The sequence below is a fragment of the Equus asinus genome, chromosome 24 (assembly GCF_041296235.1).
Source record: "Equus asinus isolate D_3611 breed Donkey chromosome 24, EquAss-T2T_v2, whole genome shotgun sequence".
Lineage (NCBI taxonomy): Eukaryota > Metazoa > Chordata > Mammalia > Perissodactyla > Equidae > Equus > Equus asinus.
The window spans coordinates 44,651,901-44,667,628 of NC_091813.1; the positions used below are offsets into that span (position 1 = coordinate 44,651,901).

Consider the following 15,728-nt stretch of genomic DNA (forward strand, 5'->3'; position numbering starts at 1 on the left):
ATTAAGTTTGGCCCTAGTAAAGAAGTTCCTCACATTTTACAAAAAACTCATATTTTAAAAACTGAGTCCTGGAAACCTCAGCAAGAAACCTATTCATGATTATTTAGGAAAAAATTTTCCTCTTGTTGGGGAGGGTTTTGATATTCCATAGAGTATTCTATTTTACCTTCCCCAATTATTTTGGAAACTATTAGTTTCAAAGATTATAGTAACATTAGAAATCCTGTGTTTAGTTTTGAGAAAACATTCTGAGTAACAGGAAGCACCTGTTAAATGCGAGGCATTGAAACATCAACTGTGTATCACATGCACGCTTTTATTACTTTAGGTATAAGCACACTTTTTTACTCATTAAAATTTTCATTTTGACTTGTGATTTCTAAGTGATTATAAGCTTCAATGGACTAAGATAATGCATTCAGTTGACCTTGTTTTGTGATCATCCTACTACTAATTAGAACCTCTAGTAGAAATTTTTTAGTTTCAAGGGAAGTGCAAAGAACAAAGAAAGAGCAGAAGCAGAAAGAGTAAAAATTTAACTATATTCAGTGCAACTTTACCAGCTAGGTTCACCTGTATCGCTATGGTGTGATAGCAGCAGACAGAAGCGGGCAAAGACATGATGCAAAGTCAATGGGTAGTACCATGTATAAGCTATTGTAAGCCCACTAGAAATGGACTTATCCATTTCTTTACAATTATCTTCAATATATTTTGTATTTAATCAATTTCTATCTATAGTGATAGTCTTTCTCACTAGGGTATATATCCTTAAAGGCAGGTACCCCCTCTCTTCAAAATTGTGCCTCCCCATCCATGCATTATAAATCTATAGGCACTAGATTGAGCTCAATAAATGTTTTGATGAGTAACAGAGTTATTACAACAGCTCTGATTAAATTTAGAGCTTTTTCTTGTTATTTGACAGTGTCATTTTTGTTCTATACTTGCTCCCTAGTAAGTCCTTATTGCTCATAATTCTTAATTCTATTTGAACTCTAAAACATCTCAGTTCAAAAGGGACAAGGCCTGGGACCATATCAGTCATTTCCAAGATAAAAATAGTCCTAGATAAAATCAAGGTCCACTCTTCTTTGCATCCCTCAAAATAACTTTAAGAGTCTGCCATTTAATAGCAGTCTCTCATCTGATTGCAGCATTAAGTGTCAATCTACTTACATAATGAAAGTAAATAGAGGCTCAGAATTGTTACTTATTGTGAAGTCTTTTTATGAGATTGAGACAGCAAATAAAATTGGAGAAAAATTATTCTTTATTGAAAAATACCAGTAATACTGACAGACTTCAAAAGCAATTCACGCTTCCAGAATACAAAGTACTTAATACATTGTTTCAAACCTGTTTGCGTTTCAAAGTTAGCATTTTTGTAAATCAAATTTGATAACCTGACTAAGAATATTTTCCAGCTTTATTATTTAAGGAGCTGCACAACCTTTAAAGTGGGGACCATGAGGCGGGCAGGAGCAGAGGGGCAGAATGCACCTGGGACTGCGCAGCAGTCTACAGCAACATTTCCCACAACTTCACTGCTGGAAGCAAAAGTACTGCACAAGACAGCTGCCCTCCAGTGTCAGAGAATCTTGGGAGAAACAGCATATCCAAAGATGCCAGCTTTTCTTATAATTTACACACTTTCATTTAAGATTGCTTTTTGAAGAAAATCTTTAAGAATCCCAGTATAATTTAATGTCATCCAATAACTCTGAATTTACAAAAACTATAATGAAAGAAATGAATTGTTACCATCAAAATGGTCTTTGCCGAGCTGTGAGTAATAATTCTATGCTTTTTTAGATGCAAAAAAATTAACACATATGCAAGTTTAATTTGAAACTACACAAATTATGTATGTAGGCTCAGATAGTAGCAGTGTTCACTTTTATTACTAATAGCTTAACTGGAACAGCCACTCTATTCATTCCACCAGCAGGAATAGCAGCACCAAGATCTAAAATTCTTTATGTATAAAAGCTTACATCATTATCCAAGTCCCATTCTCTGCATGCTCCAATTCTTGTTATCTTACTTAACATAAAAGCAACAGGATTTGGAGAGTTACTATTTGCTGTATTAAAACAGTTATACAGCATCTTGTACTGTCAAAAAGCAAAATACTGTGAATGGCAGCCTGTCTTCACAGCTCTAAACTTGAAGCTGCCAAGCATTCACTGCTTGTGCCAGCAGTGGTATTTCCACAGTAAAATAGCAGAAACTAAAGGAATCATGGCACAATGGATTTCTGAATTCTTTTATCTACCATTGGTCCTGGGGCTTAGTACCTTCCCCTTGTAGACTATATCTGCTGATCATTCCATCATCTTTCGCGGAGGAAAGGCATCAGGTCATATAGCGGGTAATGGCTCTCAGAGCGTAAAGGAGTTCTGCTTGCATCCTAGCTTCTATAAGAAGCAGATTAACATGAACCTGAATATAAAACACAACATCATTTAGGTAGGGTTATAAGCATTCACAATCAGTTTTTCAGTGCATCAACAAGTACATTTTCTTTGTGCCAATGAATAAATTAGAAGTCTTGGGTTTTCTGATCAGAATATTAATTTCTCAAAACAAAAGCAATATGATGTTCTTTTTTGATAGATGTTTTGAGCTTATAGTTAATTATATCTCTTATTGGAGGTTTGTTATATTTCAGAAAATCTAGACATTGCTTTATTAGAATTCCAACTTCCTCTGCCAAATCATCATTCCATAACTTCTGTAAAGATGCAGCAAAGACCAGATCAGACATCTCTATTTATAAACAATAAAAGAGCTCTTGCAAAAGTCTTCTTTTTCCTAAGGGATGACAGCCATGTCAGCGCTTCTGAAGATGGGCCAGCCCACCTGTCCCCCATACCTGTCCCCTGTCTTTATTCTTTCACTCTAGGACCATAATGAAGTTCCCTTCCAAGGGGCACCTGAGACAGCTGTGCTGAAATAGTCTCTGGGTTGGTAGAAGTGATAGAAAGGGTTTGAGAGTCATTAGATTAGGCGAAGGAGAATAAGAATCATTGCTAAGTTAGAGCATAAACAAGCCACAATTGGTACATACCTTCTCAGAGTGCTTGAACTGCCTCCAGAAGCTATCATACATTCTTTTGGTAACCTTTTCAGGAGTGCAAACAACAGTTTTGATATAAACTTTAAAGCTACGATCCAATAGCTGGTTAATTTCACCATAGTCATAGTCATCATATCTGTTAAAAGACAGTGAGAATTATTATATTTTCAATGTATTGTCTGTTTTCATCTTATGAAAGTACAGACATCAATAGTAAATGCTGTATTCTTGTAGGCAGCTGTCCCCCCAAATAAGAGCTTTACAATGTTTACCTTGGGGATAGATGGGTGAGTATAAAGGGATAAGAAACAGAGAAGTTAGGGTGATGAACAGAAAATCTGCCAGTGCCCAAGCAACAGCATATATTTACACAATCATGAACAAGCAATCACACTGAGGAACAAATTCTGGAAACAGAGTTTACTAATATTGCTGGATTAATCAGACAATATTTATTATTGGTACTATATGATATATAAATTGTAATCTACTTGTGTAAATAAAAATAATTAGAATTATTTTTCTCATGTTTTCAGGAGTTTCTAGGGTCAGATGAGAAAAAAATGGGGGGCAAGAGAGCCCGTACCAGAGGAAAAGATGGTCTATAGATAGCCTCACAGTGTCTACACTTAGGAGAGGCTGTTCTTCTTTAAGCCAAGATGGTCAAAGGCACCAGAGTCTGCTCTGCCCCACTGGGTGACGGTTTCTAGAACACACAGGGACTGAAGTCTCCTATTCAGTTTTCAGTGGAAAAGGGAAAAAACTCTTGCAAAGCTGGTCCTAACCATTCAGGAGCTAACGTCACTATTCTGGCCAGTGATAAAATGAATAGCAAGAGAAAGCCTGTCTTAACAGCTAAAATACTCAGAAAGCACTGTAGCGTGGAGTTTGTGTGCATATATTAGAATGTGGTATATAATGGCCACATTTCCTATATAACATAATAATGTGGCTGAATACTTAACAGTCAGGACATCAAAGTTTTGTATTAGGATGCGTATCATGGGAGTAGTGAATAGTTTCAGAAGGAGCTTGAGAACAGCCAGAGGGGCACTGTAAGATTACTAAGTTCCAAGAAGGTAGAAATATGAGTGTCAGGAGATAGAAGATGATACAAAGAGAATAAATATCAAAGATGTTCGGTGAAAAAATTTGCCTCTCTTCCTCTGTGCTCCAGGACCAGCCTCCTTGCCCTGCCTTTCCCTAGAGGCACGTGTCAGTTAACTCCTGTCAATGTCCCTAACTCTCCCTCCTGCCTAGCTAGGACAGAGGAAAAAACCAAGCTGCGATTAATCAGTTCTTTGAAGCACAAAAATAAGCTACTGCGGTGTGGATGGTTTTGAGTGTGTGTGTGTGTGTGTGTGTGTGTGTGTGTGTGCGTGCACGTGTTCCAAGTACCTGAACAGTTTAGCCCAAAGGAGAGCATCTCTTTATAAGCATAAGAAAACAGACTAACCTTATTCCAAACATGCAGTGAATATAGTTCCAAATGGCTCTTCGGAGCATTGAGGTATCAACATCTTTGTGCATTGCCATTGTATTATAAGTAAGATTGTAAGCAATGTGAAATTTTTCATCAATCAACTGTCCCACATCTGGATAAAGGCGATTTACCAAAGAATAACCATGGTCTTCCCAGCAATAGTCCTAAATCAGAGAATAGAACAAATGTGAATAATTAAAATGTGGCCAAGTACAGTTCTCTGTCTACTGCTCTGCAGTGTGGTGATATTACCGGCAGTTGGAATCCACTGCCTTTCTAGTACATCCATAGCTCCCAGCTTCACCTGCACTCCAGTCTGATGTTTCCAGTTTCTACACTGCAACATGCAAAAGGTTATGTTTTCTAACTCAGTGAATTTAAAAACCAACTGAATCTCTTCCAATTTTCAGCTTTCTCTCTCTGTCTCCTCACTCAGCCTCAAGAGGCAACCCATCTCCCGAGTCCGCTCTCCTTTTCCATCACTGCAGCCATTCAAATGGTCCTAAAATATCACTCATTCCTTTTCCTTTACCCCTCTTCTGACTCTCAGTCTGGAGACTCAGACTCTGAGTCTCCTAGTTAGTTTTCCTACATTAAATCTCCCTGCTTCTTTTCTTTCCACCTCAAACAAAACTTAATAAGCCCCACCTTCTATGTTGCTCCCATATTTATTTTCCTAAAATACCTCTTTGATATTATACCATCACTCTGGTCAAAACCTATAAACCTGACCAATCTTAAATTAATTTTCCACTAATCAGAAGTAGGAATCCTTTGCTTGAAGCTCTCAGCAGTTCTGCTGGGGTTTTTTATGATCTCTTTGCTCACTTAGATTGAGGGACAAAGCTCAGTTATTGCCTTCAGTCTCCTTTGTTTAGAATGCCTATATTTTTGGACCATTCAAATCTCTCAAATCCTAATCTCTTTCCATACAATTTCCAGCCCACATGATCTCTTCAATTCTACTCTATTTTTCATGACACAATTTCACCATCAAGTAGAAATATTCTATAACTCTTCCTTGTGCCTAATTTTTGTCTCTTTAAACACTGTACTTCCTTGAGCAAAGAAACAAAATCTTACTGTTCTCAAATATTTTCATAATTCTGGTAAAATAGTTATTACTTAACACTGGCCCTTCACAATAATTGGGAAAGTTGGGAATATCAACTCATCTGAATTAAATATTTACCTATCTAAATTAAGTATATAATAGATTAAGAAATACATTGAAACTATGGTATGTTTCTACTGATGGACTGGAAGCAGCTTTATGAAACTAGAGCACAGAATAGATAAATATTTGATGATTCTCAAGTTTTATTCTCGAACTAGAGGATGTAGCTACTGTTGCTGCTGAGACATGCGTGCAAAGCACTTAGCACAGTGCCTCCTGACAAGCAGAAACAGAAAAGGAGCCTGGTATCCCAGAGGATCACCAGGTCCCTAAGTTTCCATGGACTCAGTATATGCAGAATTGTACTGGGGAAGTTTTACTGTGTATTTTAAAGTTAATGATTTGGAAGCTAAAGAAACAGAGTTTACCAAGAATAATTCTACTCCTTACATCACTAACTTTATTCACTCTAAGAGATAGGTGTTAAGTAATTTTGGAATAACATTTATTTAAGTGAATCCTCCCAAGGTTTAAATTTGAAACCCTCAAAAAGTCTCATAGCTTCAAATGGCATTCAGTTCATATTTTAAAGGAAATTAAGGTTACTGTAATTGTCATGATTTATTTTCTATGGTATCTGTAAGAACTCACCCAAATTAAAAAGAAAAAAAATTTACTGTCCCTAAAAGTCCTAACTTAAGCACATCTTTCACCTCTGATTTTTCTCATCTTCTTTCCCTCCACCTCCAGACACACAATGCTTGAGATGCTGAGAACATTTCTCTTGTCACTCAGGCCTGGTGCATGGCAGGGCAGAAATCACCTCACTGTAACACTGGGGCTCAGGAGGAAAGGGGAAGAAAAGCCAATGCTATAAATGTTAGCTAGGTTCAAATACAACTATTATTTATTGTTTAGTTATATTATGAATTCTAAGTGAGTTTTTACGCATCATCTGGGAATCTAACCACTACTGTAATTTTGTTTTATGGATAAATGTGTTCTGAATTCTGAACTGATTTATGAACTTTAACAATACAATAAATACACCTAAGGGAATTCCCTGTATATAGGAAAGTTACTTCCTTTTGCAACATTTTATAGTTCTCAAATCCAAGTTATTTTAAGTATTTCTAACCAATCAATGTGCATACAACAGGTTGTGATTTTACCTGGACTCGAAATGTTGGAACGTGCATCCCATGTCTAGAGAAATCCTTATAACCATAACTGGTATCCTCAAAGTGACGAGATACATCTCTTGCTGGTGTAACTTCTTCATCATCTGAAACAATTAAGGAAAAAAAAAAGCCACTGTAAGCTTTGCAAAAACAGGATGCTAGTTAAAATTCATTTTACCTCTAACAAGTAAAAATAGGATAACCCTTTCTCTGACAGTGAGTGACCAATATCAACTGAAGTCTTAAAACTATAAAGAGAAATAGCTTACTTATCAGTAAATGGACTGTAGTAAAAGTAGATTCACTGTTCTACAAAAATACTTATGATTGAATTTTCTACGCTTTTCATTCCTTTCTTTCATAGACTTTCTCTCCCTGTGTCCCTACTCAAATTTAGAGATATTAGATTTTACTTAAAAGTATGTACTCAAAGAATGAACACCTTTTTGGATAATCTTTATGGTGATAACAAATCAGCTATGCTCTCAACTTTAGCACCTGTACTATTTTTTGGTTGAATATTAATATTATACAATCTATAATATCTCTCCAACAGCTCAAAGGTCCTAGAAACAGTTCAAGAATGGTGAATGAAGGAAAGAGGTTGTGTACATCATAATTTTTACAATGTCTTCTGCATACTCTAAGCCTTTTTGGATTATCTTCATGTTTAGGAGTTGATGAGATTATAGTTTCAAGTAAACAGAAACAAAAACTTTTCCTCAAGGAAAAACAAAGCTAACATCTAACCTCCTTTTATACAAATTGGGATTTTTCTTTGCTATTAAGAAATTTGGTGCTTTTTCTTTTCTCCCACTCTTATTGTCCGAATACATTTTGAGACACTTTATTAACTTTTTTCCTTTAAATTACCTGGTTTATATATTAAATCCTGTAGCCTTATGTAGATAAAGGCCAAATATAAAGGATTTAGGTTGTTGACAGTAGTCTAACAAATAGCTCCTTTTCACAAATCAGAATTTTAAAGCTGGAGGCAATCTCAGGGCTTTATGAATTCATTTGCCTCATTTTAAAGAAGAGAAAAAAAGGAGCACTCACATATTAAGTGGCTTGTGTTCACAAAGCTTAACAGCAGTGATTTTAGTCCTAGAACACAAATCAAATGTCCTCCTTCTTAGTCTAGTACTATATTCACCATAACTTCCTTTTCTAGGTTGCCTGCTTTATTTATAAGTAGGAATAACTGTGCAATAGCCTGTCTAAAAGGAAAGAAATATTTGGATTAATGTAATAAAACTTTTATTTAAATTCTCTAAACAAAAAAGTTGGGCTTTTTTTGGTAAGCAATAGAAATTTTATCAACTATGTAATGGTTGCTTTTACCTGAAGAGAAGACAAACATGCTCTCTCTTTTTTCTATTTCAAATCGTGAAGCCATCTCTTCCTGACTTGCCTCTTCTTCATCTCGACATTCCTGTAACTGCCTCATCTTTTCCATAAGGGCTTCCACCTCAAAGAAGGAATCACTTACCTGAAGAAAAGATACAATTAATGTTACGTATGTCAGACATTGGATGAAATTTTTGAATTTTCTTTTATTAAGTCTGTCTTATAAGAATTTGGATGTTAACAGAATATAAGAAAAATAGATCTTATAATTTTAAAGTACATGAATGAATCAAAAACAAGTATTTTGGCCTATTACATATATAGATATGCAGGATTTTAAAACATAAGAAAAATTATTTTAAGAACACATTCTAATGTTATTACCTTAGAAAAGTAGTAATATCACTACTGTTAATGCTAAGTTTTAAAAATTTAACACTTATCAATTTAAAACAGAACTGAATAATTTAAAAGTAAACTTCTACTTGGCTCAATCAGTTAAACATATAAGATACAAAAAGTATAAGTGGTTTTGAATCAGCTGTGTACACTGGGCATATTATCAGCACGTCTGTACTCTTTTAAATTATGGTAATCAGCTCTATTTATCCAATTTACCAATTAAGAATGAAACATGTCCTTATAGGGCTGGAGTTGTCCACCTGACCTCTGCAAATGGGGCTAGCAGCTGTCACTTGCTGGGATGACTACAGCAGTGACACATCTATAGTGACTGGTCTGAGACATGAGGGACAGCCAAGTGGTCCTAAACTAGCCAAACAATTTATACTTCTATACACTGCTGCATTCTTAGTATGGAAAATGGATCAAATCCATGGAAATTATATCTTATAAAAGAGATACAGTAAGCAATCTTAAAATTTCAAATCTCAGTGTTTAAATACCAAACTAATGTTTCCCCCTTTATAATGTTCTTCCCCCTACTCTTCCACTCTTTTCCTGGCTTACACCTATTGGTTCTTCAGGTGCCAGATTACATGCTTCTCCTAACACCCACCCCCAACCTAGCCACCCTAATTATTCTTACACAGCACTCTGCTCTTTCCTTCAGAGCACCAGTCAGAGTCTATAATATTGTTATTGCATGATACTGGCTTAATGCCTGCCTCCTTCTGACCAAACCGTCACAAGGGCATGGGACCTGTCTGTTTAATTTGCTAGTACATATTCAGAGCCTAGCATAGTGCCTTGTACACAGTAGATATTCAGGAAATATTTGTTGTGGAATGATTGTCAGGATAATTCTATTTTAAGAGACAAACGGTCTACACTACTTGCATTTTATATTTTCATATGATCCTAACAGTTATGCCAAAATACCCAATACTAAGGAGTTTCTCTCATAATTTTGTGATGCAAAGTGTTTCTGTGAGGTATTGAAGATTCTTGTGATGCAAGATCTCCATAATTATTCCTGAGACAGGATCAGTAGCCAAACAAATAAACAAAAAGGGCCGAAAAGGATTATGTTGCTTAAGAGAATGACCCAAGGTTTAAAAACTAAATAAATAAATAAATATCTGTCAACTCACATTATCCCTCATTATATTAATTTATCTATTTTGCTTACCCTTTTTCCTCTAAAATAAACAGCCCCAATTTTAAGTATTCTTAGGAAAGACTATTCTTGATAGATCACACTGAAATAAGAGGGAAAGGAAACAAACTGTATTTCTTTTGCCTCTTGAATAATCTGTTATAAAGTTGTTAGTAGTGTAAAAAAAAAAAAAGAAGTGAAGGCATTTGATTTTACTATTAAAGTGTTAATATTGTATGAGGAAATTCTTTTTGGTTTGTTTTTTGCCATTTGTATCTGAAGAACTAAGTCAGATATCTGCTATGTATCCAAAGAATAAACTATATCAGCTCACTGTCAAGTGCCATGAGTGTGGGCTGTAAACCTAAAAGAGGCCAACTCAACACCTGGGAATAGGAAGCGTATCTACTAGAGAAACAAAAAATCTCTATTATTTCACTATTATCTCATTTAATAGAGGGATAACTAAAGACAATCAAGTACTTCTTCTTCAGCCTTATACTAAAACAAAGGTAGGGAAGGACAACAATCCAACTCCAAGCATCCTAGCAACTCATATACTCTCCCTTGGACCATCTCAGAACCCCTAAGCTTTGATAAATAATCAGTGGCCATATGCAGGCCTATAGCATGAATCCAGGTAGCTCAACAGAGGGTGAAAATGATGGTTTTGGGCCTTGTTAGCACAGCTTGGTGGTCAACCTTGGGAAAATGATTTCCATTCATGTGCTGATCTCACCATATGTAAATGCTACCTCTTATTTAGCACTTGATAAATGCCAAGCCCTGTACAGGGCCTTTCACATCTTTAGAGGCATTTCATTTACACCTCACAATAACCTTGCATTTGACCTTTATTTAGGCATGAAAGAATGGAGGCTCAGAGAGGTTAGATAACTTGCCCACAGTCAAATACATAAGTTAAAGGCAATTTAACCTGTCGAACTCTGTTTCAAAGGTATACAACTGACAAAATCTGTGCGAAGTAGAAGTTCTGTGCAAAGTTCAGAAGACTGTGATGTTGTTTCTGTGATTTCTCTTTGGAAACATAAAATAAACCCTTGTTCTTTAACTACAGCAAAAGAATGCGGAGGGAATTTTGACTCACTGTATACAGGAATTAAAATTTGCTCATAAAAAATTCAACTCGTTCTGATGTGTTTCAAAGTAATAGCAAAACTGAGAAAATATAAAAGCCAGAGAAGAGAAGGAATAGAGGTGAAAGCATTTCAATAAATTTACATTCACTTTTATATATATTTGTGCAAAGTTATACATAAAAAAAAACTGGAGAAATTTCCAGATCAAGGCTGATTAAATCTTCTAAAAGATAAACAATTAAGAAGTCACCTTGTTTCTTTTGTGCAAAAGGGAAGAAAAGGATGTGGTCAGCATCACAAAGTCTCTACCACCAAGTTGCACTGTTCTCAGTGCCATTTAGTAGCCACTCAATATTAGCTGGCTCTTATGAAGCTACATGCTGGTGGCTCTTGATGCTAAAATTACTCAACTGCAACCTTCTAAAGGGTCGCATAATTTCTTATAATTTTGTATATCCCTTAGGACTAGATTAGTCCTAGGCATTTGGAGGCAGTCAATAAATACTTGCTGAATGAACAGGTATAGGGACCTAATAGCACTATGGATTTAATAAGGTGGATTTTCTAAGAAGCCAAATGAAAAAATAACATAACAGCAATTACTGTCATTAGTCTTACGACAATCGTGTAACAAATAACAGATACTTACTGAAACATTTCCTGCTGAGTTGACCTGCATCTCATCCACACTGTGATTGCCATTTGTAATGTCACAGATGCAGTAGTTACTAACAGAAGGAGGCCTGAACGTGTGGCCACCATCACAATGAATTTCTGGACTGATTCCACAGCCAAATGTGAATGAGGCAAGAGAATGATAGTGCGTGAGAAGAACCACTGCATGTACCAGTTCTGCAAGGGACCAGCTGTGCTCTTCAGCTTTTAAAAGTCCCTTAGGAAAAAAAAAAAAAAGAACATTTTTATACTGGAGTATGGTGTTGGTGAAAGTATATAATTCATCTTGGTACTTAATTTATTGGGAACAACATTAGTCACTATATAAAAACTAGTGTAGAACCAGCCCTGATGGTCCAGTGGTTAAGATACAGCACTCCCACTGTTGTGGGCTGGGTTTGTTTCCCACTCGTGGAACCACATCACCTGTCTGTCAGTTGTCATACTGTGGCAGTGGTTCACACAGAGAAGTAAACTAAAAGGATACACAACCATGCATTGAAGCTTAAAAAAAAAAAGAAAACTTAGTGTAAAATTACAATTTGAGACCTGTAGAAACCCGGAATTTGCTATTGTTTTTTTTAAAGATTTTATTTTTTTTCCTTTTTCTCCCAAAGCCCCCTGGTACATAGTTGTGTATCTTTTTTTAGTTGTGGGTCCTTTCAGTTGCGGCACGTGGGACGCTGCCTCAGTGTGGCCTGATGAGCGATGCCATGTCCACGCCCAGGATTCAAACTGGTGAAACGCTGGGCCACCGAAGTGGAGTGTGCAAATTTAACCACTTGGCCATGGGGCAGCCCCTAATTTAATTTTTATGAATATCTATTCACAAGCAGACCTTAACATAATCTGATAATGACATATTCTTATTTTGATTTTCTGAAATTCCGATTTAAAAATGTAATAGAAAGCATTTTGCTTAAAAGCAGTTACCAATATTTTAGATGCTGGTTTATGAATGCATTAACTATGTTGTTAGTTCAAAGTCTCAAACCAAAGTAATAAATATATTTAAAGTGGAAGCTACTGTATAAAATATGCCTGTGCTTTTCTTTATTATCAGGCCTCCTCAAAGAATTTTTAAGATAGTGGTTTGAACAACTTGACTCTGAAACTAAATCATGAAATTACATTTATTTTAAATTCTTCAAATCTTACAAATCTATGTTCCTTCTGCTTCACTATTTTATAATCTTGTGTAAATTTTCATTACTAGACAATACAGACATTGCATTAATCATATTCAAATCTTATATCTCCTTGATGATAAGATGGGTCAATTATGTAACAATAGCTAAAATGTTCTACAAAATAGAAAGAGACCAAAAATATGTATTTTCAAGAATTTCTACTGCATGGTAGATACTTTTAGAGAATGTCAATCTACTTTTATTATATTATCTTTACTAATAAATAGAACCAGAAGGAACTACTTTAAGATAGTGTTTTGAAAAGATATACAACAAGATGCCACTTTGCACCTATCAGAATGGCTAAAATCCAAAATACTGATAACACCAAATGCTGGCAAGGATGTGGAGCAACAGGAATGCTCATCAATAGCTGGTGGGAATACAAACTTGCACAGCCACTTTGGAAGACAGTTTCACAATTTTTTATAAAGTAAACATAGGCTTACCCTACAATCCAGCAGTCACACTCCTAGTTTTTTACCCAACTGAGTTGAAAACATGTTCACCAAAAACCCTTCATATGAATGTTTATAGCAGCTTTATTCATAATTGCCCTAAACTGGAAGTAACCAAGATGTACTTCAATAGGTGAATGGATAAACAAACTGTGGTACATCCATACATTGGAGTATTATTCAGCAATAAAAAGAAAAGCTATCAAGTCATGATGAGGCATGGAGGAACCTTAAACGCATACTGATATGTAAAAGAAGCTAGTCTGAAAAGGCCATATTCTGGAAAAGGCAAAACTAGAGAGAGAGCAAAAATGATCAGTAGTTGTAGGGATTCAGGGGGAATGGGAGAGAGATGAAATAGGTGGAGCACAGGGGATTTTCAGAGCAGTGAAACTATTCTGTATGATACTGTAATGGTGGATACATGACATTATGCATTTGTCAAAAACCATAGAACTGTACAAAGAGTGAGCCCTATAGACTTTAGTTAATAGTAATATATCAATATTAATTCATCAATTACAGCAAATGCATCATACTAAATCTAGATGTTAATAAGATAAACTGTGTGTGGGGGGATGGGTTAAATATGGGAACTCTGTACTTGCTGTGCCATTTTTCTGCTGAACATAAAACTGCTCTAAAAAATAACGTCTATTAATTTTTTCTTTAAACGACGTCCTAGATATATTACTTCACTACTTACCTCAATGTGTTCTTTGGTAATAAGCCAAGGTCTATGGGCTAACACTTTATTAAGTTCTCCTAAATTCTGTAGTTTTTGAGGAGCATTCTCTAAACCATTAAGCCACTTGGGGTCCCCACCAACATGAAGGAAATCATTTACATGGAGGTTCACTAAGTAGGAGCACTGATGTCTTGCTGCAGCCTTAGGAGAGAACAAAAAGATTATTCTAACTATACATATTAAAATCTTGAACAACTACAAATTCTTTTTCTTTACAATTTGTAAAACAACTAAGTTTTCGATTAGTATGTTTTCAAATTTTCCATAAACTACAGAAATGAAGTTTTCATAAACATTTAAAAAATCCACATACACCATAGAAAGCACTCAGAAATAGTCCAGGAACAAACAAAATATCTGGTAAAAATATTTGGGCTTTAGAAATTTACAAATTTTATTTATATACCAACTTTCAGAACCTTAGATTAAGAACAAACTCAAAGTGCCAACAATAAAATAATGGAATATTATTTACAAACTCAACAGGAGTAGCACCACTTATGTCAATATAAACTATTTGTAATAGTGAAATAGATCTTGTGTTCTACTTTATTCTCTTATTTAATGGAAAATGGTTCTCAACAGTGGATAAATACATGTTTCTTTTTCTGTTATACTTGAGCACATACTTTAGAAAGGAAAAACGGATACTACCTAATAGGAATCCAGCTAGAAGTCAGAATATAAGTATTTATCCCTGTGTTTAAAGCATTAACCATCTCTTAAAAAGATCAATAAAGAATTTTTCACTGACTGTTTACAAACCATTATTCACTGAATAAAGAGTTTTCCACTGAATGTTTACAAACCATTATTCCGATGTAGTGCCGAAAATGTAGGGGTAAAGGACCATCCATCTGCAGTAGATAGTGTTGAGTTTTTAAGAAACTTTCTAAATATTGTGGGTGAAAAACCATCACTAATGTAATGTTATCCAGACGACCCAAAGCAGCAAAAGAATCTGCAAATAAAGCATGCATCTGTGTGTCTTCACTCCCTACTTGGAGAATCTGTGAAAAGAGAGGAAAACCATGGTTACATAAATTGTAAATCAGTGTTAAAGAAAGAAAATCTGCATATACTGCCTTCTAAGTGTCATCTAGAAGCAAATTAAATTTGGCTTAAGAGAGAGAGGTTATAATTCTACAAATTTAACTCAACTGGGAGCAAGATAGAATAAACAGTCACATATTATGTAGAAGGGGATAAACAACAAAGGCCGATCATTAAAGGCTATCTAGATAGGCTGCTTGCAGAACTTGGCCAGAATCCAGATAAAGAACCAGATTTAGATTATCAAACTTGCAGAGCTTGCAAACAGACACTAAAGGTTTTCCTTATAATAACGCCTACTCTCACTCAATTTAAGGAGAACCAAAATTAACTAAGAACAAACAATCCCTGTGAAAACAAAGCATAGGAGCTTTTACATATTGAGAATTAAAGATCCTATCTAGGATTCATACCAGCCTGTGGAGATGCTCAAGGCCAAGTAACTCAGCTTATGGGCCCACCTAAACAACATCTAAATATAAGCAGAGGCAGTATCATTGGTCAAAAAGGTCTTGCCTTTCCTGGATTAAATATGGGTGTTAGAAAAACATCATGAAATACTAGAAATCAACATGACTACAACAGCTTTCTAATCCCACAGATTCACTGCCAAAGCACGATGATTAACTCTGATCAACTCTTTGTAAAACGTGTTGTTGACCAACAGTTGTTCAGATGCTAAAATGTGGGTCATGAAAGCTTTTCCTTAAAAGCAGACAGTTCACTGTGTACT

General features: G+C 35.4%; 1 protein-coding gene across 10 annotated transcripts in view; it reads right to left on the reverse strand.

Annotated features, from left to right (window-relative positions):
* Positions 1–1,255: 1,255 nt before the first annotated feature.
* The window catches only part of SESN1 (sestrin 1), a 110,983-nt gene continuing 96,510 nt past the window's right edge, over positions 1,256–15,728 (reverse strand). For 7 of the 10 annotated variants that reach the window (XM_014839030.3, XM_044757281.2, XM_044757280.2 and 4 more), the window contains 8 exons: positions 14,752–14,952; positions 13,901–14,083; positions 11,521–11,763; positions 8,208–8,355; positions 6,855–6,967; positions 4,539–4,729; positions 3,074–3,218; positions 1,256–2,445 (listed from right to left, as the gene is read on the reverse strand). In XM_014839030.3, coding sequence (XP_014694516.1) covers positions 2,359–2,445; positions 3,074–3,218; positions 4,539–4,729; positions 6,855–6,967; positions 8,208–8,355; positions 11,521–11,763; positions 13,901–14,083; positions 14,752–14,952 — 1,311 coding nt within the window. In that variant the 3' untranslated portion in view covers positions 1,256–2,358. Of the gene's footprint in view, positions 2,966–3,073; positions 3,219–4,538; positions 4,730–6,395; positions 6,968–8,207; positions 8,356–11,520; positions 11,764–13,900; positions 14,084–14,751; positions 14,953–15,728 lie in introns of all 10 variants that reach the window. The other 3 variants (XM_070496719.1, XM_070496720.1, XR_011497886.1) reach the window with 2 other exon arrangements.